At 42.6% G+C, this 25,360-nt stretch overlaps 2 protein-coding genes across 3 annotated transcripts; both read left to right on the top strand.

Moving 5' to 3' along the window:
- The first annotated feature begins 175 nt into the window (after positions 1 to 175).
- Positions 176 to 17,624, top strand: fkbp9 (FKBP prolyl isomerase 9). Its single transcript, XM_015973927.3, has 10 exons — positions 176 to 504; positions 1,119 to 1,264; positions 8,352 to 8,541; positions 8,624 to 8,769; positions 8,927 to 9,116; positions 12,529 to 12,674; positions 12,770 to 12,959; positions 16,054 to 16,199; positions 16,390 to 16,553; positions 16,649 to 17,624. The coding sequence occupies exons 1-10, from the start codon at positions 302 to 304 to the stop codon at positions 16,826 to 16,828; spliced, it is 1,701 nt and encodes a 566-aa protein (XP_015829413.3). The 5' UTR covers positions 176 to 301; the 3' UTR covers positions 16,829 to 17,624.
- A 1,183-nt stretch (positions 17,625 to 18,807) lies between these two features.
- Positions 18,808 to 23,775, top strand: LOC107394806 (dynein axonemal light chain 1). 2 transcript variants are annotated; one of them, XM_070547715.1, is made up of 10 exons: positions 18,907 to 19,318; positions 19,402 to 19,511; positions 19,616 to 19,671; positions 19,778 to 19,833; positions 20,254 to 20,363; positions 20,468 to 20,523; positions 20,630 to 20,709; positions 21,806 to 21,932; positions 22,102 to 22,242; positions 23,069 to 23,775. In XM_070547715.1, the coding sequence occupies exons 1-10, from the start codon at positions 19,289 to 19,291 to the stop codon at positions 23,116 to 23,118; spliced, it is 816 nt and encodes a 271-aa protein (XP_070403816.1). In that variant the 5' UTR covers positions 18,907 to 19,288; the 3' UTR covers positions 23,119 to 23,775. The 2 variants fall into 2 exon arrangements, with proteins under 2 accessions (XP_015829414.2, XP_070403816.1); XM_015973928.3 differs by lacking the exons at positions 20,254 to 20,363; positions 20,468 to 20,523; positions 20,630 to 20,709 and adding an exon at positions 18,808 to 18,891 and having other exon boundaries at positions 19,280 to 19,318.
- Positions 23,776 to 25,360: the final 1,585 nt, after the last annotated feature.

Here is a 25,360-nt window from a genome sequence, read left to right as displayed (position 1 = left end):
AAGAAAAACGAAATATCGTTAGAGTTTTTAACAGTTCACATGTAAAATAATAGGTTTTATCTTAACACATTTAAATGTATTATTTAAAAAGTGGATTTTAAAGTAATTTTACGGCGTAAACGTAGGCGGATGTGCTTTGTTTTATGCTAGCTTGACTAATACGTCATCGGGATGAGGGGCAGGACCCTTTTTTTCTTTCCCAAAGTTGGATTAGAGGAAACAAGTCACCAGGGGAGTAGGTAGTAACAGTCCTTTACCATCGCTACTTATTTATCGCTCTGGGACTTCATTAAACGGTAAAATGTTCAAGTGCGTGCCGGAGATGTTGACTTTGTCGCTCCTGGTGACGTTCGCCGCCTGCAACGCTCCTCCGGTACCGTTAGACGACATCATCATTGAAAAGACTTTCGTGCCGGAGCAGTGCGTGCGCCCAGTCAAAGTCGGGGACTTCGTCAGGTATCACTACATTGGCATGTTTCCGGACGGCAAAACGTTTGATTCGAGGTAAGACACTCACTAGTAGTGCATATGTGCAAATGCGCACAAATCTGTGCAGCTTCGCGAGAATCCGCGTGCGTGATGCGTAAAAGTGCGCGTCTTGGTTCGTCCTCTTAGGAGCCACGCAGGCAGAGTGAGCTAGTGCTGGTTAATCCAAAAACTTCAAAACGTTTCATTAAAACAATCTTTTAAGAGATTTCCGAGAGATCCTCACATAAAAACACCACATTATCAACATTTAGAGATTATTTTTAATTGTGAGCTTTCTGGACGACATGTTCGACTGGTCAACGCCAGGAAAGTAAACCAGATCTTCAAGACTCAAATCAAATGGCTTTTCTTTTTTTGGTAATTCAAATAACATGCAAATTAGAAACAGACTCAATTGAGCTATGAGCTCATTTGACCTCTGATCGTTTTTTTTAAAGTAATGTTACTCAAAATTATAAATAAAAATGTCTTTAGGAACATGAAACAATCCTAAATCATTAAAGAAAATAATATTTGCTTCACACTAGTTTGATCTGATTAGAAATGAAGAAAGTGAACACTTTCCACTTTTGCGTGAAAGTTTTGAACATTCATTCCTGTCATAACTAATTATAACGTTCTTGTGTCAGCTATGATCGAGGGAGCACCTACAATGTGTTTGTCGGCAAGAAGCAGCTGATCGAAGGGATGGACAAGGCTCTGGTGGGAATGTGTGTCAACCAGAGAAGCCTGGTCAAGATCCCTCCTCAACTTGCCTATGGGAAACGAGGATATGGTACGTGTTATCGGATGTGCTTTAACCTCATATGTGTCCTCTGATTGAGAGCCCAGGATGAGAATCTGCCATTCTTTAAAGAAATTGTGTTGAAGTAAAGAGGAAGTGGGCTGCTCCCAAATCCCAACACAGGATGATGTCAGAGAGGCTTCCCAGACCAGTGTGTCGGATGTAGATCAGCCCTGTGTATGTTTATAAACACATCAGGAACACAGTTCAGAATCCAGTGTTTCCATGCAGTTTCTCTTCTGTTTACACGTAAGGACGGCTGTTTGTTTGCGCATGAACCACTTTGATAACTCAGGGGTAAAAGGGGGGCATGTTTGGGCACGTAAAACCCGAGACGGTGCCTCCCCCCAGTTGTCTTCACTTATAGGATCGCAGGAGATAAAAGAGGACAGGAAAGAGATGAAAAGCTGCTAACTCACCAGTAGTAGAACATTTAATGGCCTCTACCAGAATCTAGAGCCTCCTCCTTATAACATGTTTTTACACAGTTTATAGAAATTCAGACAAATCTAACTAAAAGTTTTTAACAAAACTGTTCAGAAGTTATTCTGCTTCCTGTGACAACAACCATTATCCTCTAACCAGAACTCCTATTAAAGGGACAGTGTGTATTTTTCCTGGCGATAGGGGGCAGTAGAAACCTAAATCGTCGCAAGCAAGCAGTATTTTTGTGTTGGAGTAAGACCTTACCAACGGATGCCCATTAGGGTCAAAAAGTCCTGGGAAGTGTAAACTTTAGCAAAAAACACAAGCACATCAGACTCCCTTTCATCACTGACAACAAGTGAAGAGGTAAATGTGTAAAACAACATTTAAGAATGAGGAAAGTTTTGTAGCCATTTGTTACAAATCAACAAATGCATTTTGTCCTCATGGGCTCCCGTAGAAGGAAACATGGCATCTAATATGGTGTCGCCCAGAGACTTAAACCATGTATTTTAGACCTGATTTTTTACGTTTGTATGTTACAAAGCCGCCAATATTTTTCAAGAACTGGGAATCATTTAATTCATTTTCAGCAACATTTTGATGGATATTTCCAGAAGTTAATGATAAAAACTACACGTTGTCTGTTTAAATTTTAAATTTGAGCCCAAACACCGACAGCGGTGACAGAGGAGTTAAGGCAAGGCAGCTTTATTCGTATAGCACATTCATACATAGAGGCAATTTAAAGTGCTTTTCTTTCTTGTTTTACTTTTAATTTTTGAATTACCACATTTACATGGAGATACATTTGATTTTCTTCTTCCACTTCACCAGAGCAGCGAATCCCTGAACAAACACCTTATTTCCATATATCCACATGAGAAAGACCTTGTATTTACACTCATATATCCAACTTAAAGAGCAAGTCACCCCAAAATCAACTTTTTTTCTGATAAAATATATAAATGCATGTCTAATCGTGCTGCAGACACGTGTAGTCAATAGTTTTGCACTTTAGTGCATTTTAGTTAAAATTTAAATTTTCTGCCTAAAACTGTCAGTGTTGCGCCGTCGTCAGGTAAAAACTCTGCACTGCATTTGAATTTGAATCTGCCATCCCTATTGGCTAAGAGGTACCCTAGAACGTTAGCTGGTACCATATGATGTCACAATGTCATTGTGAGCCTGTGTGTGTGTTTGTTAGCATCTCCGTCCTCCCAGTCTGTTATGCAACAACATTTGTTGCATTTTTCAAACAGGAAGTGGGAGTGGAGTAATACTCTGGTAGGGGGTGACTTGCTCTTTAAATAAACCCCCAATCCAGTACGTACATAATTCTCACAAGCTTTCTCTGGATTCTTCCTATCTGCTCTCTACTGCTTTCTACTTTGGTTAAAAAAAATGTAATTAAAACAATTTATTTTTTACATGAGAGTACTTTCTAATATTTGTTTTATTGGTTCCCAAAGTTTTGCACATTTCCCTAGTCTCAGTCGTAGTCTTGAAGAAGAAGAAGAAAATATCATTTCTATAGGACCTCTCAAAATAAAAATCACGAGGCACTTCACAAAAACAAAAAATGTAAAAATATAAAAAAGAATTTAGAAAATGTTTAAAAATATATTGAAAATGAGCAAAAAAATAGGCAATTGTGATTAAAAAATATAAAGAAAGAGATTGAATAGGAAAGAGGGAAATCAGTGTATGCTGAGGAAGGTGGAATAGGTGGGGAGAGCAGAATAAAGAGAGAGTGGTGAAGAAGGTCATACAAAAGCCAGCTTGAACAGGTGAGTCTTCAGCTGCTTTTTAAAGGAGACCACTGAGTCCACTGATCTCAGGCTCAGGGGGAGAGAGTTCCAGAGTCTGGGGGCCACAGCAGCAGATGATCTGTCACCTTTGGTCTTTAGCCTGGTGCTGCACAACCAGTAGGCTTTGATCACTGGACCTCAGGGACCTGCTGGGGGTGTAGGGACTAAGAAGATCACCAATGTAAGATGGTGCTTGTCCATGTAAGACCCTATAGACCAGAACCAGGATCTTGAAATGAACCCTGAAGTTGACTGGCAGCCAGTGAAGCTGGAGGAGAAGCGGGGTGATGTGGGTGTGTTTGGAGGACTTGGTCAGAAGCCGAGCACAGGCGTTCTGAACCACCTGTAGACGGTTCAGGGAGGTTCTGCTCAGACACGTGAAAAGAGAGTTACAGTAGTCTAAGCGTGAGGAGATGAAGGTGTGGAGAACTGTCTCAAGTTCAGAGCGGGACAGAATGGGACTCAGCTTAGCAATGTTCCTGAGATGGAAGAAGGAAGAGCGAACAAGAGAACTGACATGAGAATCCAGAGTGAGAGCTGGGTCAAAGGTCACGCCAAGATTCCTGACAGAAGGTTTGGTGTGAGAAGCAAGCTGACCAAGAGAGTCTCTGACTTTGGGAACCAGCTTGTCTGGGGCACAGATGAGGATCTCAGTCTTATCTTCATTCAGCTGAAGAAAGCTCCCACCATCCAGGTTTTGATAGAGTCTAAGCAGGTGTGTAACAGCTGCAGCTTAGACATCTCATGGGGCTTAAAGGAGATGTACAGTTGGATGTCATCTGCATAAAGATGGTAGGAGATTCCTTTGAAGGAGCTCAGGATGTGCTGAAGAGGAAGCAGATAGGAAGAGCAGAGGCCCCAGCACAGAACCTTGTGGGACACCATGGGTAAGAGAGGTGGTGGAGGACCTAAACTTGGAGACGGCCACAGAAAAGGAACGCTCAGAGAGATAAGGAGAACCACTCCAGAGCAGATCCTGATAGGCCTACCCAGTCTCTGAGCCTCTCCAGTAGCAGGTGATGGTCAACAGTGTCAAAGGCTGCAGTCAGGTCCAGCAGGACCAGAAAAAAACAGTCCCCTGCATCACTGTGAGTCAGAAGGTCATTAGAGACCCCAAGAAGAGCTGTTTCAGTAGAATGAGCTCTACGAAAATCTGACTGGTAGCTTTCATGTTATGTTGTATATGTATATTCATGTCTTGTAATGTATAGATGTCTTGCAGTAATTTGTTCCATTTTGTAGACCTACCACTGTGCCACCCTTGGGGGTTCTTTGTCCAGCCATAAAACTGTAATGTACTTAGCAGTCATGAGCTGAATTCCTATTAAAGAGCAAGTCACTCCCTACAAGAAACTCATTCCCAGTTCATTTTTGAACAATGCATCAAATACTGTGGCCTGGCCACTGGAGCCACTAAAATACTCACAGGTTAACAGCATTGTGACATCATAATGTACCAGCTAATGCCAGTGTACCTCTTAAGCAATAGCGACAGTAAATTTAAATCATATGTAGAGCAGAGTTTTTACCTGACAGTTTTAGGCAGAATATTAAAATTTTAAGATGCATTAAAGTGCCAAACTATTACATGTTATTGCTACATATTACTACATTAGACACTCATTTAGTTTATCAGAAAAAAAAAGTTCATTTGGGGGTGACTTGCGCTTTAAGTATGTGACAGTTCTGTGTGCAAGGTTTTTGACCAGCATTCCCAGTACAAACCATTTGTCATTTTGTGGTGTAAATATCCAACCCACAACACACAGAATCAACATGGAGACTTGGGCAAAAGGTTTAAATAATTTATTAAAAGGGAAACCAAGGGAGCAGCACAATCATAGCTGAGATCTTCAAAGAGGAATCCGGTGCGGGATCTGCAGACAGATAGGAGTTAGGTCCAACTCGAGGGTGGGAACAAGGAATCAGAATTATGTAGAGGACTTACAGTCTGGAGAGAGGGAATCGCTCGAAGGGGGAGTGGTCCGGTCTGGGTTGAAGGGGTTACCCTGAGGCTGAGATCCAGAGAGCGAGACGTGGAGGGAGCTGACTTGTAATTCCAGGAGGGCATAGGTGAGCTACCGGAGGTGGTTCTGGCCAGGGAGAGACTAAGGGATGAGCAGGGCTGGAGTTCCAGAATGCTGCCAGTCTGAGATGAGGGTGTAGGTTTGTCTGGGAACAAGAGCAGGAAGGTAAAAAAAGCTAAAATCCAATATTCAAAAAAACACATCAGAATCTCTAAAGGTCTAAGAGCTCGAATCTAAAACGTGAAATGGCTGTTAGAAGGTACCCAGGTAGAGTAATCATCCAGCAAAGTGAGGGTGTCTCTCAGCTGCTTAAATACTCCCTGGCCGGCTGATGAGCAGATAGTCTGCAGCTTGGCCTCCTCCGGACACGCCCACCTGCAGAAGGAAACTCAAAACCAAAGAGTGATGGCAGAAACAACCCAGACCTTGACAATTTTAACTTAAACTGTAATTCCACCTGTAAGGTTCTTTTAATTTCTCTTTGGACACCTTCCCAGAACGGTATGATCTTTGGGCAGTCCCAAAATATATGTGAGAAGTCTCCCACTAACCCGCATTTCCTCCAGCATAGTTAGAAACGTGACTATATTTAGACACGATAAGTGGAGTTTTAACGTAGCACATCTTCACCTTCCATTCAAATTCCCTCCAAGACGGACTACTAGTTAGTTTATGTCTTAAAGCGCTTTTCGTTTGTGAGAGTAGCACAAACATTAAGATAACGTGACAGCACAGTTAAAATACACACATCTATTTCAGATTTTTAAGAGTCAGAAACAAGTTAAAGGGTGAGCAGTTACAGTGCAGAAGGTGCGGCATAAGAAACACTCATTCAAAGAACTGATTGATTCAAAAGTTACTAGAGCACACGCCTCATAACTGGGAGGTTGTGAGATCGAGTCCTGCTCGGTGTGTGACTGCCCTCGTGTCCTTGGGCAAGACGCTTAAACCCACCTTGCCTGCTGGTAGTTGGAGAAGAGACCAGTGGCACCAGAGGCCTCGCCTCTGTCAGTGCGCTCCAGGCCAGCTGTGGCTACCTTGTGTCTCATCATCACCAGCGTGTGAATGTCTGATGTGTTGTGAAGCGCCTTGGGGGGTTACAGAACCCTAAAAGGTGCTATATAAACACAGGCCATGTACCATTTGTGGGTGTGCCTGACTTTAGATTAATTAGATGTATTTCTGGATTTATGAGAGCCAAACAGGCCAAAACCACGACATCATTGTGTTTCACCGGTTTGATTTTGTTTATATGCTGGGATGTTGTGAAAACACAACGCTCCAAATCTAAACTAATAACTTCTGTTTAGTTTATTTCATCTGCTAAATCCTTTTTCCATCAACATTCGGGATTTTCTGCAGGATCTAGTCTGTCTGCAACAGATTGTTTTTGGAAATCAGACTTTTTGCAGTGATTTTCTACACTGCAATTTTGTTTACCTTTCCCTTGTTCATACATGCATAAACAATGTCTTTGTAAACGTAAGAGATCATTAAAATGTGTCCTAATAACGGGTTTTGATCTAGTAGACTAAAGTGATTTTCTCATGGAGTGATTATCTTTTCTAGGGAAAGTTTTTTAAAATTATTTCTAGATCAGTCAATCAACTTTATTTATAAGCACTTAATCCTACAATGCATGCAACTCAAAGTGCTTAACAAATTTAAAAGGCCCCGCTTACCCACATTCCCTCCCATCCCCAGAATTTTAAAAAGAGTCTGACAATAAAAAACCTCTTCAGTACACTCATCCTCCGGCACACACGCACACACGATGGACTGAGATCAGATGATCCAGACCTGCTAAGATAAGGAAACGCCATCAGGGGAGCCATCCGACCCGACAGCAGCAGATCCACAGCAGCAGCCGAGGCACCGACACAGGGCGCCCAGGGCGGGGAGGGCAGAGACCCCCACCTCCACCCAGGCACACCTGGAAAGCACCCAGGCCGCCACAGCCGACCACCGCCCCCGGGGCAGAGGGCTCCCACAGAGGAAACACTGGAAAAAGGTTAAATTAAGGTTAAAATATAAAATGATGAAAGCTAAAATGAGAATTGTAATATAAAAAGTTATATAGATATTAAAATAATGTTGATCATAAATCTATGGTAAAATACTCTGTTCAAAAATAGCACGTATAAAGAAAGCATACATAAAATAAATAAATAAATGAATAGATAAATTACCTAATTAATTAATTTATTTAAAAAGTGATGGTAATCAGTTAAAAGCTAAGCTAAAAAGATGGGTCTTGAGCCTGTTTCTAAAAACACGAACGTTCTCTGCGGCCCTGAGGTCCCCTGGCGGCTCGTTCCAGAGGCGAGGGCCGTAGTACTGGAAGGACGCCTCGCCGTGAACATGTGTCCTCACTTTAGCGATGACCAGGAGACGGCTGCCAGAGGAGCGCAGAGACCGCGTGGGTTCACACGGTAAAAGCAGTTCTGAAAGATGAGAAGGCCCAAGACCGTTAAGACACTTAAAAACCGTCAAAAGTATTTTCAAATCGATCCTGAAACATACGGGATAGAAAGGGATTGACCACATTAGAGTCCAGAGTTACTAAAGAATCATTCTGAAATTGTTTGTTTTGCATTTCTAAGCATTAAAAACTTCCTCACTGAAGTGTTTTAGAAATATCTGTTTATGTTTTTATGTTTACCGTCTGCTGGACTGCTCTTATTTATGTACATAACGTACATTTGTTTTACGTTGATAATTTACCCGGAAGGCATGCAGAGGTTCCTTCAGATCCAAACTGAGACGAGTCAGATCAAAGATACTAAGTGATTTTTGTTTTCATCTCCTCTGCAGGTGACATCATCCCTCCTGACTCCATCCTCCACTTTGATGTCCTGCTGCTGGATGTGTGGAACCCAGAGGATGGCGTCCAAATCAACTCCTACCACAAGCCTTCCACCTGCTCCAGAAAGGTGGAGGTCTCGGACTTTGTCCGCTATCACTATAACGGCACCCTGCTGGACGGGACGCTCTTTGATTCCAGGTTTGGCTCAAACGTAAACTGGTTTACGCTGGATAGAATCGCTCAAACTCACCTGTAACGTTTTATTCTTCACCTGTTGTAGCCACACCCGCATGAGGACCTACGACACTTACGTTGGGATCGGCTGGCTGATCGCTGGCATGGATCAGGGGCTTCTGGGAATGTGCGTCGGAGAGAGACGCATCATCACGATGCCGCCATCGCTTGGCTACGGAGAGAACGGAGATGGTGAGTGTTGCGTCTTTCAGGAGAACGCTTCCCTGAGTTTCTCCACACGTTTGTGATTGACTGAAGATTTCAAGCATTTGTTCATTTGAGAGGATTTAATTATTGCATCAGAAAGTCAACAAAGCGGATGTTTTCCACATCTGCCTTCCCGTCTCAGGCAGTGACATCCCAGGACAGGCGTCCCTGGTGTTTGACGTTGTGCTCTTGGACCTTCACAACCCAAGAGACGGAATCGCCGTGACGAATCAAGTCGTGCCCGAGTCTTGCACGAGGAAAACGGTTGCGGGAGACTTTGTGCGTTATCACTACAACGGGAGCCTCCTGGATGGCACGTTTTTTGATTCCAGGTGTGTATTTATCCAAATATTACCACGCAGTATTTACTGTTTACTGCAACGTGTGGCTCTGGAGCCACTCGTGGCTCTTCAACACCTCTGAAATGGCTCCTTTTCTTTTTGACAGACAACAGGAAAGTATTTTGCAATTTTCCCATCCATCCAAATATTTTCTTTTAATACAAGTGGAAGGTAGTCTGTGCGAGGTCATATTTTTACCTAAATTTAAAGACAAGTTTCTTTCGTGTTATAGCAGAAGCACCTAAAGCAGCGGCATCCAAAGTTTTAATAACAAGGGCTAAAATTGACCCGTTTAAATGTGCATGAAGTAAGAAGGACATCCTGTGGTCACATTTGAAGAAGAAGAAAGAAGAAGAAAGTATCATTTCTATAGCGTCTCTCAAGATAAAAATCACGAGGCGCTTCACAAAAAAATATATAAAAATTGTAAAAATAGAAAAAAAGCATTTTGAAAATGTTTAAAAATATATTTAAAATGAGCAAGAATAAGCAATTGTGTTTTAAAAGAAAAAATGTTAAGAAAGAGAGAGAGTGAACAGGAAAGAGGGAAATCAGTGGATCCTGAGGAAGGTGGAATAGGTGGGAGAGCAGAATAAAGAGAGAGTGGTGAAGAAGGTCATACAAAAGCCAGCTTGAACAAGTGAGTCTTCAGCTGCTTTTTAAAGGAGACCACTGAGTCCACTGATCTCAGGCTCAGGGGGAGAGGGGTCCAGAGTCTGGGGGCCACAGCAGCAAATGATCTGTCACCTTTGACCTTTAGCCTGGTGCTGCACAACCAGTAGGCTTTGATCACTGGACCTCAGGGACCTGCTGGGGGTGTAGGGACTAAGAAGATCACCAATGTAAGATGGTGCTTGTCCATGTAAGGCCCTATAGACCAGAACCAGGATCTTGAAATGAACCCTGAAGTTGACTGGCAGCCAGTGAAGCTGGAGGAGAAGCGGGGTGATGTGGGTGTGTTTGGAGGACTTGGTCAGAAGCCGAGCACAGGCATTCTGAACCACCTGTAGACGGTTCAGGGAGGTTCTGCTCAGACACGTGAAAAGAGAGTTACAGTAGTCTAAGCGTGAGGAGATGAAGGTGTGGAGAACTGTCTCAAGTTCAGAGTGGGACAGAATGGGACTCAGCAATGTTCTTGAGATGGAAGAAGGAAGAGCGAACAAGAGAACTGACATGAGAATCCAGGGTGAGAGCTGGGTCAAAGGTCACGCCAAGATTCCTGACAGAAGGTTTGGTGTGAGAAGCAAGCTGACCAAGAGAGTCTCTGACTTTGGGAACCAGCTTGTCTGGGGCACAGATGAGGATCTCAGTCTTATCTTCATTCAGCTGAAGAAAGCTCCCACCATCCAGGTTTTGATAGAGTCTAAGCAGGGTACTGCAGCCCATTTTCAAAACCAAAATTCTCACCCTCGTTCCGTGAGTTATCGTGGCCGTTTCCAGTTTTGGGTCAGCACCAGAGGATTCTAGGTGACAAGCCATTCGCTTTAAGTTGATAAGTAGATGAATACATGGTCCTAGCGCTCTTGGGTGTTTTACGGTAGGGAGATGTTACTACACTTGTTACATTACTATGCCTCCAGCATTAGATGAGTTTGGCGTCTTGCTGCTATAGTTATGAACGACTCATTAAAGGAAGTAAAACGCCACAATTGACTCATCGTTCACTTAACACACACATATGTGATAAATGACCCGCACTTGTATTGCACCTTTTTTGAGTCAGAGGACTCCAAAGTGCTTTACACAACAGTGTACCATTCATTCATTCACACACACATTCACACACTGGTGGTGATGAGCTACAATGTAGCTACAGCTGCCCTGAGGCGCACTGACAGAGGCGAGTCTTTCCAAGCACAGGCGCCACCGGTCCCTCTGACCCCCTGCAGGCAAGGTGTGTTAAGTGTCTTGCCCAAGGACACAACAGCAGCATTCTCTGGCAGAGCCGGGATCAAACCTGGAACCTTCCAATTACTGAACAACCCACTCTACCTCCTGAGCTACTGGCGGACTGTTTGCTTCTAATTGACCGTTAGCTTTGTTAGGTCAATGTTAGCTTCTAATCTGTTTCACCCAATATTAGAATAAAACACAAAGATGCCGTGGCTTCTTAGAGATCAAAGAAATAACTTCTAGGTCGCTCCTGTTACTGGCTTAGGACCGCTGGCTGGTGTCGGAATACTAATGCTGGCACTGACTCAGCATCCTCACGGGCTCACAGATGGTAAACGGTAACTACATCCCGCTTTAGCCATTAATATTCAGAAAAATGTATCCCCCCCCCCCCCCCCCCCCCACATGCGGCTGAGAAGGAAATGAGTTTCAATGTAAACTTCCTTCCAACATGATAGAGGCATTAGACTGTTTTGTGATTGTTTCACTGTAGAAACATTACATATTGCCTCTTTGCAGGCCAGAAAAAATGCTAACATTATTTTATGTTTTTTATTCTTAGTTCTCAAAATAGGAAAAAAATAGGCATTTAATAAAAAAAATCTCCACATAAAAGTCAGAAAGTACCACTCTAGATGTAGAGTCTACATCAGCCACCAAATTTATAAATGCACTTGGGGCTGCACAGATCTACCCTCAGGGTCTAAAATATCTAAAATGTATTAAGTTTAATCGTAGAACTTCTGCAAGGTTCTAATGGGTGCCTAAAATTCCTGAAAATGCTTGAATTTAAGTAAAAACTTCTAATAATTAAAGTACTTAAAACTGTAGCTGCAGTGGCATGGTAACATTAACTTTTATGAGACACGATCAAGTGTGTGCAATTCATTAACAAAGAGTTCGGTGCTGGAAAGTCTTGAAAACTTACCTTGAACGTGCTTGAATCTGGTTTCAGCCAAGGTGCAAGAACCCTGCTCTACCTCTGCACGCTTTTCTAACACAGATGTGTCGCCTTCTTGTTTAGAACGTAATAGTTTGGTATTTTCTTTTTGTCTCACATTTAAAACATAAAAATAAAAGAAAATGTCACTGCTACATAAAACGTGTATTTCCGGTGAAAACAAAACCTTTTTCAGGATCTAATAGATTTTGTGGCACCTTCAAATGATTTTTAGTAGAAGTTTAACTCCTGATGTACCTCAAGTGGCCTCATGGTGGCAGCATATTCCTGCTTATAGGAAACATCAAGCGAGAATGTGTGATCTTTTATCAGTTTGACTTCAGTCTTTTCTGCACACATGTTCTTGTTTTCATTCTTCTTTTTTCATTTAGCCTCCTTGTGCAGCAGAGATTAAATCTAAGCAGTAAATTCATCAAACAACACAATTTTTCCATGTTTTTCAGACATTTCCTCTAGGCAGGAGTCTGAATTTGCATGCCGCATGAACCTGTTAGGGTAGAATTCTTCCAACCTGCTCCTTTCTTAGACTGATTGTTTCTTGATTGACAGCTATTCTCGTAATCGTACGTACGACACATATGTGGGTCAGGGATACGTGATCCCCGGCATGGACGAGGGTCTGATCGGAGTGTGTGTGGGAGAGAGACGCACCATCACCATCCCACCACATCTCGCTTATGGCGAGGAGGGCACAGGTGTGTGTGAGGTTTGATACGTGCTTAAAGTTGCCAAGTTTTCCAGTGTAAAACATAAAAGTTGTCTTCTTTTGGTCTGTTGGTTCCTCTCTCAGGCTCTAAGATTCCCGGATCAGCTGTCCTCGTATTTGACATCCACATCGTCGACTTCCACAACCCGTCGGACCGCACAGAGGTCACTATCACGCTAAAGCCGGACGAGTGTGAAAAGCAAAGCAAGAAGGGCGACTTCGTCAAATACCACTACAACGCCTCGCTGATGGATGGGTCTCCTGTTGACTCCACGTCAGTACAAGCCTCTCTCTCTCTCTCTCTCTCTCTCTCTCTCTCTCTCTCTCTCTCTCTCTCTCTCTCACGCACGCGCACACACACACACACGCGTGCGCGCGCACACACGCGCGCACACATGCACACCTGCACACATATGCACACGCGCATGTGCACACACACCTACACACATGCGCGCAAACACAAACATACACACACGCACGCACACATGCACACACACACGCGCGCACACACACACGTGCACGCACACATACACACACGCGTGCGTGCGCACACACACATACACACACATGCGCACACACACATGCACACACACACATACACACACGCGCGCGCGTGTGCGCACACACACACACATATATACATGCACACACACACACACGCATACATGCACACACACACACACGCACACGCACACACTCACACATGCATACATGCACACACACACACACACACACACGCATACATGCACACACACACACACACACACTGCATCAAACCAGCACCTTTGAATGACATCACCATGAAACAGGAATCTTCCTGGCTCTGACTCACAAAGCAGTACAAGTAAAATAATAATTCACAAACAAGGAGATGGAGGGTACACAAGAGGGTCACAGGAAGGAGGGAGGGGCTCCAGAAGGAAGTATCAAATGACACTCGCTCAACTGGTTAAAACACCAGGTGTTTAAAAAGAAAATGGCTCACAATGCACAGATTTTATAGTAAGTGAAGTTTATTTATACAGCACTTATCACACAAAGAAAAATCACAAAGACCAGCAAAACAAACAGTGGACTCATAAAATCATCCTAAACAACAAAAGATCATAAAACAAATTAAAGATAATTTAAATCATAAAGGGCCATAATATAGGTGAAGAAAACACAGAAGATTTAAGTAAAAGCAGTTTTAAATATCAGGACATTCAGCTGCTGGTGTCCAGGCTGAGCGTACAGCGTCAAAATGAAGGCGAATCATTCCAAAGTCGAGTTGCATTAGCTCGGGGAGAGCAATCATCTCAACTTTCCCATCTGGTCTTTGGCACATCTAGAAGACTTTGGTTTGTGAACCTGAGGGCTCGGGTTGGAGCCTAACAGTTTAACAGTTCAGTCATGTAGGGATGGGCCTGACCAGTTATAGTCAGCATCCTAAAGTCAGTGGTAACCAGTGCAGATGCATTAAAATAGGAGTGATGTGAGCTCTTCTGTTTGCTCCTGTCATGACTCGAGGTAAGTGTCTAACCCAAGACAAGCAGAATCAACTCGACAAGCTGGATGAGTTAAAGAAAAGTACATTATTTGGAAAACGGGAACAGAAGTAGCACTGGGAAGTCCAGTGGGGAGTGAGCTGTACAGCTCTTGTCCATGTAGTGTTCGTGGTGAACGAGGGAGGCGGGGAAGCCGAGGTGAGCGCTGGGCAGAGGATGAGCACTCCGGGATAGGTGAGGTAGCAGAGAGGGTCCAGACAGGAACAACAGAGGAGGATGGGACGTGGTGCAGGTAATCTGGAGTTCAAACGGTGAGGGTGAGGCAGGGTGTGTGGAGATCCTGAGATAAGACAAACAAACACCAGACATGAAGGCAATCCAAAAGCGTAATCCAAAATCAGTCCAAGTTCAAAATCCAAATATTCCAAAGTGAACAAACAAGAAACTAGTACGAGTGGCTGGGGCTACCACAACTGGAGCAATCATCTGGCGTAGTGAGGTGTCTCCATCCTCCTTTTATACCCGAGTTCCTGATTGGAATCTTGTGCAGCTGCAGCCCCCTCCGCTCCTCACCTGTGGGTAATCAGCTCAGAGACGGTTGGATTGGAAGAGGATCACTCACCTCGGCTCGGGAACATGACAGCTCCAGTTAACCCTCCCACTGTCTTTATGGGTGTGACCCCGCGAGGAAAGCTGACCATTGGGCAGGATTGATGGTTTATCCCTTGAGGTCCACGTGGCAGGGGTGAGGTGGTGGTCACTGCCACGTGGACCTCAAGGGATAAACCATCAATCCTGCCCAATGGTCAGCTTTCCTCGCGGGGTCACACCCATTAGGACGGTGGGAAGGTTAAGAGCCTCGCTGCAGAGTTCTGGACCAACTGAAGGCGGTCAAGGGCTTTTTTTGTTAAAACATGTGAAAAGTGTGTTACAGTAATCTAGACGGGAGGAGATAAAGGCATGGAGAACCATTTCAAGTTTGCGTTTTGACACCACCCTTCGTAGTTTGGAGATATTTCTTAAGTGATAAAAACTGTTTCGGAGTGGCCTTCAAGAGACATTGATTGGTCATAAACAACACCCACATTCCTCAATTTTGTCTTGACAGCAGAAGATAAATCACCAAGTTTTAGCCTAATCAGGGAACCATGCTCACAGGGGCAATGATCAGACATTCAGTCTTTTCAGAGTTTAACTGAAGGAAATGATCTTCTAGCCAGCTGCTGATAGCTGATAGACACTCTGTTAGTTCAGACAGTTTATAGACCTCAGAATCCTTAAAGGAGCAGTACAGCTGAATGTCATCTGCATATAGGTCGTAAAATTATGAAAATAATCAATTATCTGTCCAGTAGGGTGTGTGTATAGCTAGGGATGGGTACCTTTGACATTTGAATCGATCCGGTACTAATTCCCGGTACCTAGGAATCGATACCGGTACTTAACGGTACCAATTTTCGATACTTTTGAGTGTTTATTATTTTAATTCTCTTTTATAATTAAATATATATTTTTCTCAATATATAACAATATTTGAAAAATATCACGATAAATAACATTCAGCTGTTTGTATTTTAACATCGTCCTTGTAGTTTTATAAGCTGATAATGAAACTGAAGCAAACATCTTTACTGTGTATCTTCATTCCTTTTGCCGTCCTTTTTCATTTGATTTTTCCTACTGGGAAGTTAGAATTTCCGAGGTGTATAGGAAAAGCAGGAGTGGTGCCAGAACAGAGCCTTGGGGTACCCCACAGAACAGATCGGTGGAATTCTAAATAATTCTGTTGGTTTCAACCTTCAAATCATTTTGGAGTCTGGATTCATTTTTTATCAGTTGGTAAAATAAAGTTCAAAATCTTTTATATATTTATTTTTTTAGACACAATTATGGAAAGACATATAACATCGTCCTGGGAGCCAACCAGGTCGTCCCGGGGATGGAGGACGGGCTGATGGACATGTGTGTGGGAGAAAAACGACACCTGGTTATTCCCCCTCACCTGGCCTACGGGGAGAGGGGAGTCCGTAAGTCAAGTTTTTAACGTTTTACAGATGATTTATTAGAATTTGGTTCAAAAACGATATTCTTGGCCTCTGGTTAAACCTTTGATCCAGTTTTTGTGCATAAATCAGACAGCAATGATCAGTATTTCTGTACATTAGTCGGCGGGGCTTTAGTGGACCTTTTGCTGATGATGTGTGTCTGTGTGTGCAGTCGATGAAGTTCCAGGAAGTGCTGTGATGGTGTTTGACATTGAGTTGGTTGATATGGAAGAAGGACTTCCTGAGGGATACATGTTCATCTGGAAGGATGAGGTAACACCAGATCTCTTCTCAGAGATGGACAAAGATAAAAACGAGCAGGTGGAGCCTTCTGAGGTACGTGTTCACTTCAAGCACTTCCTCTTTCTGCAACCCCTCTGTCTGTGTGCCCCAAATTCACCCCGTTTTTCTCTTTTGTCACGCCGCCGCAGTTTACCGACTACATCATGCAGCAGGTGAACGACGAGAAGGGCCGCCTGGCTCCCGGCTTCGATCCCTACCGCATCATCGACAACATGTTCTCCAACCAGGACCGCAATGGAGACGGAAAGATCACAGAGGCGGAGTTCAAGCTGAAAGCAGACGAGTCTGTGTCCCACGACGAGCTATGACGGGACTGAGCGGAGGACAGATTATGGTGAAGGGTGAAGGGTCTGACGGTGGAGAACATAAATATGTGGGTGGTAGAGTAGCAGGTGGGACGACGTGTGTGGGATAAAGATTTAGTTTTTTTTTCATTTTGAGGACTGATGTGATAAGCATGTCCGAACAAACAAAAGAGCAGGATTTTGGAGAGAATAGAAGCTTATATTAAAAACAAACTTCTAATTTGAGGACTGTAATGACAGCGAATGATGCTTTTTTTTTACCTCCTTGTCATCAGGTTCTTGTTTTATGTGACGTGTATTTTATTTTGAAGGGTAATAAAAGCACTCCTGTGTGAGAGAACAAGCAAACACCTGTATCCTCTCTCACACATTCGACTTTGTACACGTTAAATGTGGTCATCTTGAGTTAAATGTTATATCTGCTGATGATTTCAAGGATTAATGAGTTGACTCGCTCCTGATATGCTATTTTAGGTTGTTTACAAAACAAAACAAGTTGTTTGCCTCGGCTCACGGTACAAAATGGCGGGCTTGACCCCTGGCTCCTCCTGACGGACACCCTTACTCTGTGGGGAGACAACCTGTCGACCTAGGTCCCCATCACTGGTTAAACTGTTATTGCTGTAGGAAGACTCGTGCTGCAAACCATACGGACTCGTCAGTTATACCCTTCGCCTCACGGCGGAGGTGAATCGGCAAGCGCCGTCAGAGATTGGTGCTCGGCCACCGGCTCTCTCGGGACTCACTCGTCAGGTTTCTTTAGTACAGGCGATGTGCTCTGAAGGAGATCTCTCCAGGAACTCTCTTCTCTAACAATTCATTTTCTATTTATAGTTAGCCTCTCCCCAGGGGGAGTTTTTCAGAGTCAGTTTTGGGCCTCATGTCATGAGTTAGAGGCAGCTTCTTGATCAGTTTCCTGTGTCGGCAGCGCCCCTCGCCTCTGCGAGCTGACTGCTCAGAATATCATCTTATTTTTCCTTTAAACATGAGGGCGGTTCAGCCGCTGAGCTTGTGGCTGGAACTTTGACACCTTGGTGCTGGTTCGGTGGTTTGTCCATTAATGTCTTCACACCTCTGCTCACGTCTGTTGGTTTTTCATTTTATAATTCACAGAAGCCAAGTCTGGTAATGTTTCACCTCTGATTGTAGAAACCCAGTCAGCGGTTTCCCCAAAGAGAGAGACACAGGTCAGCCCCGGGTTTCATCGTAATCTCAACACACAGGACACTGGATGGTCTGATGTCCTTTAAAATCCTTCTGTTGCTCGTTTTTGTCACCAAATCTCAGACAGAGGACCACATTTTGTATATGTTTGTGTATTCTGTTGTGTGTGTTTTTGTAAATGAGACATGTATGTATGTGGATGTTTTGTTCATGCAAAAAAGGCCGATTCTTGTTGGTGACTACGTCAGCTCACAAAATCTCCAATTAAATGACCTGACCTAAACAGCTCCAACCTCTGATTGTGTCTCATTTTATCCTGAATATAAGGACCTGTCTCTGCTTAGGATGTGTTGACCGGTTCTGGGGTCATCAAAATGAAAGACAGGACCACAAACTTTCTACAAATGTTGAGTTGTTTTTATTGATTTTTTGTGTTACCGACACACGTAGCCTTATCTGCCAAACTTATAAATGTATATTAATGGATGGTTTTACATCATATTTATACAAGTGTTAATATTTTGGTTAGGTTTTGTTTCAGTTGATCTGTGACATCATCTTTAAATTTTTTAAAATTAACTCTCCTGTTGTCAGGAATATTATACTTTTTATTTTACAATTGTTATTACTAGCCCACCTGATATTTTTGTCAGTTTATGGTTGTAAAATTGCCCCAAAATTGCAAAGTGTGCGTCTGTTTCTGCTCCTTTTTTCTAGAGCAACTTCAGCTTCTAGTATGTAGCTGGTATTTAACATTTATGTATATGAAAAACTAAAATAACAGTTTAAAAGTTTGAGTTAAGGAGAAAAATAAATCCCTTCACCCACATCATTCTGCGCATGCGCACATTGTAGCCTTTCGGTGCCATAGCAACCAGTGCAACCGACCTCTCGTCAACATAGTGAGTAATGTTTCTGTACATTTCCTTTGTTATTTGTGTGGTTTTTTTTAAATAATAAATGTTACGGCGTAAGAAAAAATAAATATTTAACTTTTGTGTAATCATAAATTACGTCACACGAATCACCGGTGTTGCTGTTATCCAATTTTGTCAGCAAATTAGCTAAAATCAAGCTCATTTCAGAATATGTAGCACAGGGAATGTTTAGTTTTCCCAAACGACGTCACATCTGAATAGTGAAGCATAATCCAGGGAAACTAAAGAGATAAGTTGAATGTAGTTTCAGTAAAGAAAAGCTGCGTGTTTACATTGTGCTGTTGCTAGCTTGGCAGCTGAACTGCTATTGTTTGTTGTTCATCTTTAACTGAATTTCCCGTGATGTTCTGAGATCCGAGCAATGGCTTTGAAAGAAGCGTTGAGCAGATGGGTGAGTAGTCAACAACACCGACTGTAATATTCATATGTTTGTGTTATAAATTATTTTAAATGAGTGTTTTCGTGTGTTTATAGGAAAAAAAGACAGGAGAGAAAGCCAGTGAAGCTAAAGAGATTAAACTCTACGGTCAGATTCCTCCCATTGAGAAGCTGGATCCGTCTCTTTCCACACTCACTAACTGCGAGTAGGTTCTTGTCATGATGCTGCAGCTCACTGATGTTATTATGTTCTCATATTTAAAGATATTTGTTGTTTTACTTGTTAAAACTTGTATTTTGTCATCTTTAGGAAACTGTCTCTGTCTACAAACTGCATTGAGAAAATGACAAATTTCAATGGTCTCAGTGAGTATTTGACTGAATTGGTACCATTTGTGCAAAATCACACACAAGCCTATTATTTATATGCAAATCTGTATGTTTACTGGGGTTTAATTTTATTTCCTTTCAGAGAACTTGAAGATATTATCCTTAGGCAGGAATAATATAAAGTCATTTTCTGGCCTGGTGAGTTAATTCAATTCAATTCAAAGATACTTTATTAATCCCAGAGGGAAATTAGAGTTTCAGTACACACAGTTCTGAGATCAGACACACAAACATAAATGACCCGCACTTGTATAGCGCTTCTCAGAGTAAGGACTCCAAAGTGCTTTACACTACAGTGTGTCATTCATCCATTCACACACACATTCACACACTGATGGTGATGAGCTACGATGTAGCCACAGCTGCCCTGGGGCGCACTGACAGAGGCGAGGCTGCCGAGCACAGGCGCCACCGGTCCCTCCGACCACCACCAGCAGGCAAGGTGGGTTAAGTGTCTTGCCCAAGGACACAGCAGCAGAATTGTCTGTCCGGAGTAGGGATCGAACCTGCAACCTTCCGATTACTGGACAACCCGCTCAACCTGTTGTGTGTTTATAGGAAAAAAAGACAGGAGAGAAAGCCAGTGAAGCTAAAGAGATTAAACTCTACGGTCAGATTCCTCCCATTGAGAAGCTGGATCCGTCTCTTTCCACACTCACTAACTGCGAGTAGGTTCTTGTCATGATGCTGCAGCTCACTGATGTTATTATGTTCTCATATTTAAAGATATTTGTTGTTTTACTTGTTAAAACTTGTATTTTGTCATCTTTAGGAAACTGTCTCTGTCTACAAACTGCATTGAGAAAATGACAAATTTCAATGGTCTCAGTGAGTATTTGACTGAATTGGTACCATTTGTGCAAAATCACACACAAGCCTATTATTTATATGCAAATCTGTATGTTTACTGGGGTTTAATTTTATTTCCTTTCAGAGAACTTGAAGATATTATCCTTAGGCAGGAATAATATAAAGTCATTTTCTGGCTGTAATATAAAGTCATTTTCTGGCCTGGTGAGTTAATTCAATTCAATTCAAAGATACTTTATTAATCCCAGAGGGAAATTAGAGTTTCAGTACACACAGTTCTGAGATCAGACACACAAACATAAATGACCCGCACTTGTATAGCGCTTCTCAGAGTAAGGACTCCAAAGTGCTTTACACTACAGTGTGTCATTCATCCATTCACACACACATTCACACACTGATGGTGATGAGCTACGATGTAGCCACAGCTGCCCTGGGGCGCACTGACAGAGGCGAGGCTGCCGAGCACAGGCGCCACCGGTCCCTCCGACCACCACCAGCAGGCAAGGTGGGTTAAGTGTCTTGCCCAAGGACACAGCAGCAGAATTGTCTGTCCGGAGTAGGGATCGAACCTGCAACCTTCCGATTACTGGACAACCCGCTCAACCTGTTGAGCTACTGCTGCCCAGATAGGCATAGACACTGACAAGAATTGGTGACTGTGGTCATTCACAACCTGAGTCGTGCTATCTTAATAGTGATCAGAGGGTTTATATGAGAAATGGTTCAGGTGGAGGAAAAAAAGGCACTTCAGAGTTACCCTCCACAGAGAGGGCAGCTTTGCTATGCAAAAGACACCTCAGACAGAAATGCACACAGACTTCAGACATTACACAACATAAGTGTCCACTAGGTGGGGTGGTAGGGTTTGGGGCTCTCCACACGTCAGTGCATGCAGCCGCGATAAGCAGCGCTCGCCACCTCCGTCTGGACAGGGGGAGGAGGTCGTTGGGTTTTAGAGAGCACAGTGACTCCTGGAACGATTCAGCGGCCTTCACAGCTCAGAGTTGCCATGGCGACGGCAGCATTCCACATTTCCTCTGAGGGAGTGTTCGTTTCAGCCTCACAGGCTCAAGGGCACCAGATTCAGATAAGAAATTGTTTTGGGGCCAGACAAAGATAATTTCCTCTCTGTCTTAAAGTTCCGTTGGTCCTCAATATATAATTATATATTATAAACAACATCAACTTTTAGTTTCCTAAGGTTTTAGTTATTGCCCTCTTCATTTGGGTCAGGTGGTTTATTGATTCTTTTAAAGTGAATTCCTTGCTTGATTTTTTAATGTGTGTGTACTTGTAGGAACCAATCGGAGACACGCTAGTGGAGTTGTGGGTTTCTTATAATTTGATAGAGAAACTTTCAGGAGTTCACTACCTGAGGAACCTAAAGGTTCTCTACATGTCTAATAATCTGGTCAAAGATTGGGGTATGCAACTTTAATGAACTCAAATAAATCTGAAACAGATTATTTTAATTTTACCAAATACTAATGTCTTTAATTCTGTAGGTAAATATTGAATTATGCCATAATGTGTCGGTTAGGTTCAGATTGTGGCAATCTGTGTGAAAGATGTTGTCTTTTCTATGTTACGTAGCAGAGTTTACGAAGCTAGCTATGCTGCCGCAGCTGGTGGACCTGGTTTTTGTTGGAAATCCTCTGCAGGAAAAGAATGCTTCAGCTGGCGGTTGGATGGAGAAAGCCTGTAAAAAACTTCCAAATCTGAAGAAACTAGATGGTGAGAATGCTGACCCGCGTGTAAAGCATGTACAGGGTTAGTGGAGAAGCAAATAGATGTTCTCTGTAAATGTCCTCAAATGTTATTGACGTGCTTTTTGACAGCTCACACAATTTTTAAACTGGAGGCCAAGAAGAAAATAACACCTTTAAATGTTGGAAAAACGACTTGGAGATTGTTGGTCTTTATTCTAGACCAGACAGGTTCGGAGCAGATGGAGAGAGAAATCTATCATTGGTAGAGAGTGGAGTCAATAATCAGAAGATCAATCACTTTTCGCCGCTGCAGAGGGAGAAACACACAGCCTTCAGCTTGGACCCGCGCCCAGCTCTTCACTGCTGCACCAAGTGTTTCTGGAGCTCTCTCTGATCATGCAGCTATATTTATTCAAAAATAATGAAATGTAACATACGCAGTTTGCCATTTACACACGTCATTGGTCATGACAGGTAAAAACTAATTGCCTTGTTAGTGGAGAGCTAATACATCACAAGAACATGTATCCTTGAGATAAGCAGGAACATCCGTGATAATAAAGACACACACTGGTACGAGAGCAGCTGGGATGTTTCACTCCTTTTTTGGTGCAGGAGAAAATATGCAGCTATCCATCTTTGTGCAGAGAAACACTGAGAGGCACTTAATATCAGAGCAGGATTCTTCCATAGCATATGATAATATAAAATAGCATAGAATAATATATAAAAGAGCTTATACGGTAGATACATATATTTTCAAGATTTAAGAAATTAGAAAAAAAAAGCTTTTAATAATGTCAGGTATAGTTGCATCTTGAACACTTTTTAATGATCTTTTTTTATTTTAGGGAATCTAGTCATCAAGCAGGAAGAAGAGGAAGGAGAAGCAGATGGATAAACCTGAGACGTCTGTCTAAAAATTCTCTTTTTAGTTTATTTTTTGTATGTAATTTCCATGGTGCTCACATTGGTATGGAAAAAAAAGAGCATGTTAAAGGCGTGACTGTTGCAGATCAACAAGCACACATTTTATTGAAGTTATTGATTTTGCATCAGATCCGATTTAAACAATGTCTTTTAGGTGTAAACACATGGAAAGTCTTTCCAGAAGTTTTCTACAAGAGCAAGCACCTTTTATACACCGGCACTTTAGTTTTCTGTCACCCTGTAAAGAACGAAAAGCCGATGAATACGAGGATGCTCTAAAAAATGAATCCTAAATTACAGATTACCTTTGAAAACAAGTTACAGTCGTTGTTTTTTCTATCTCATGAGCCAAAAAGACCATTTTGAGGTCAATGTTGACAATGGGACCAAAGTCCACATATCTGTAGTTCTGTCAGAGATATTTATGGATAGGAATGTTTTTTGATGATTTTTAGATAAACCGCTGATAAATGTTGAATCTTCTTTTCTTTTCGGTGATCCACAGTGATCACACATTATTTAATGAAACAAGAAGAATGAGTTTATTGCACGTTTCACCAGTAATGTGCTTTTGTTTTTGGTCACTCTTCATTGTTTGCAATAAATAAAATCTAATAGTTTTCTGAAAGGCGAGCTCTTTCTCATTCCATCAGTCCCACAGGAGAAAAAGTCCACCCGCTTTTGTAACAAAGTATAAAGGTACGTGTCACAGCTGGAGGTCAGGGATGCTCAGTTACGTCATCGTTAGCACAAACATTTCTTTCACCGATAAAGGCATTAGTCTGTTATAAAACATTCTTCATGAATGTCTTGCCCCTTGCAAGCTTTTAAAACAACTTATTGCTCCTTTTAGGATCAGTAGTCTGCTGTTTCATTGGGATGTGCAGATTTTCAGTGTTTTGGGTGAAATTTTAGCGTTACAGTATTTAGATATACAAGCAGACTGAATAACTAGGAGCAGTGACTTGTTTTTGACAAAAAGCTAACACACGTCCCAACAGGCGTGCAGTGTTTTAAAGTGTTACAATGTCAAACTAAAGCAGGACTCGTGTGAAGGATGTTGGGAAGCAGGAATGTAATCAGAGTGGAGAATGTGCAGATATAAGCAGTGCGTTGTTAGCATGGAGATGTCCAGATGCAGAGTGTGTATTTGCATTATTACTTATACAAATCCTGAGAGCTGTGTTTAAGCCGTGCAGAACTACCTACAAAATTATGTATATTAATGACATTGGACAAAATGTGTTGAATGCTAATTTGCACTTTTACACTGTTGACACGATCATGTACGGTTTTGGAGCATCCCCCACTAAAGCTGTTGAATTCTTACAGAAAGCTTTTAATGAGGTCCATCAAACACTTCTGCAGTTAGAATTGGTTCTCAGTGCAGACAAGACTAAGCTAATGTTGTTTTCAAAATCTAAAAATAGACCTCTAAGTATGCCCTGCTGAGGGAAACATTCAATTCAATTCAAGTTTATTTATATAGCGCCAAATCACGACAAGAGTCCTCTCAAGGCGCTTCACATAATAAACATTCCAATTCAGGTCAGTTCATTAAGCCAATCAGAAAAGGTTTCCTATATAAGGAACCCAGCAAATTGCATCGAGCAATCCTCATACTAAGCAAGCATATAGCGACAGTGGAGAGGAAAACTCCCTTTCAACATGAAGAAACCTCCAGAGGATCCTGGCTCAGTATAAGCAGCCATCCTCCACGACTCACTGGGGATCGAGAAGACAGAGCAGGACACACACACAAACACACACACACATGCACACACACATGGCATCAAGAAGCATCTTCTGAGTTCAAACACAGGGATGGAGCACAATGTTTACACCTGAACAATATCAGGATGTTTTAACTCACAGAGGCCTGCAGGTCTTCTGTTTTATGAGCAAAGCGCTGAGAATCCGCTTGTTGTGAGCGCTAAACGTTACTTTGCTGCTTCCATGCGGAGCGGTAGAGAAACACATTTCAAACACGGAACCGAGTCCGGCTACCGAACCGAGCAGATTTCTGATGACGTCACACCGGTGCGCGAAGGTGCGGGATCCAACCCACAGGAGAGGAGGGAGAGAGGAGGTAAACAGCCAGTTGAGGAACTGAACCGATGTCTTTGAGCAAAAGTGTACACCCCCACACCCCCCCCCACGGTTTAGACGCGGCGCTCATGCAGGTGTCTCTTTCCGTTCCAACGCTGCTACAC

The sequence above is a fragment of the Nothobranchius furzeri genome, chromosome 19 (genome assembly GCF_043380555.1).
Source record: "Nothobranchius furzeri strain GRZ-AD chromosome 19, NfurGRZ-RIMD1, whole genome shotgun sequence".
In the NCBI taxonomy this organism is placed as follows: domain Eukaryota; kingdom Metazoa; phylum Chordata; class Actinopteri; order Cyprinodontiformes; family Nothobranchiidae; genus Nothobranchius; species Nothobranchius furzeri.
This window is presented reverse-complemented; position numbering and strand designations above follow the sequence as displayed.

What these genes read in the sequence shown, in the direction of transcription:
- LOC107394806 (XM_070547715.1), top strand. Translation starts at nt 19,289, where the DNA reads ATGGCTTTGAAAGAAGCGTTGAGCAGATGG. An exon ending in GACAAATTTCAATGGTCTCA is followed by an intron (nt 20,524 to 20,629) that starts GTGAGTATTTGA and finishes ATTTCCTTTCAG; the next exon opens with AGAACTTGAAGATATTATCC. An exon ending in AAATCTGAAGAAACTAGATG is followed by an intron (nt 22,243 to 23,068) that starts GTGAGAATGCTG and finishes TTTTTATTTTAG; the next exon opens with GGAATCTAGTCATCAAGCAG.
- fkbp9 (XM_015973927.3), top strand. Translation starts at nt 302, where the DNA reads ATGTTCAAGTGCGTGCCGGAGATGTTGACTTTGTCGCTCCTGGTGACG. An exon ending in CTATGGGAAACGAGGATATG is followed by an intron (nt 1,265 to 8,351) that starts GTACGTGTTATC and finishes TCTCCTCTGCAG; the next exon opens with GTGACATCATCCCTCCTGAC. An exon ending in CTACGGGGAGAGGGGAGTCC is followed by an intron (nt 16,200 to 16,389) that starts GTAAGTCAAGTT and finishes CTGTGTGTGCAG; the next exon opens with TCGATGAAGTTCCAGGAAGT.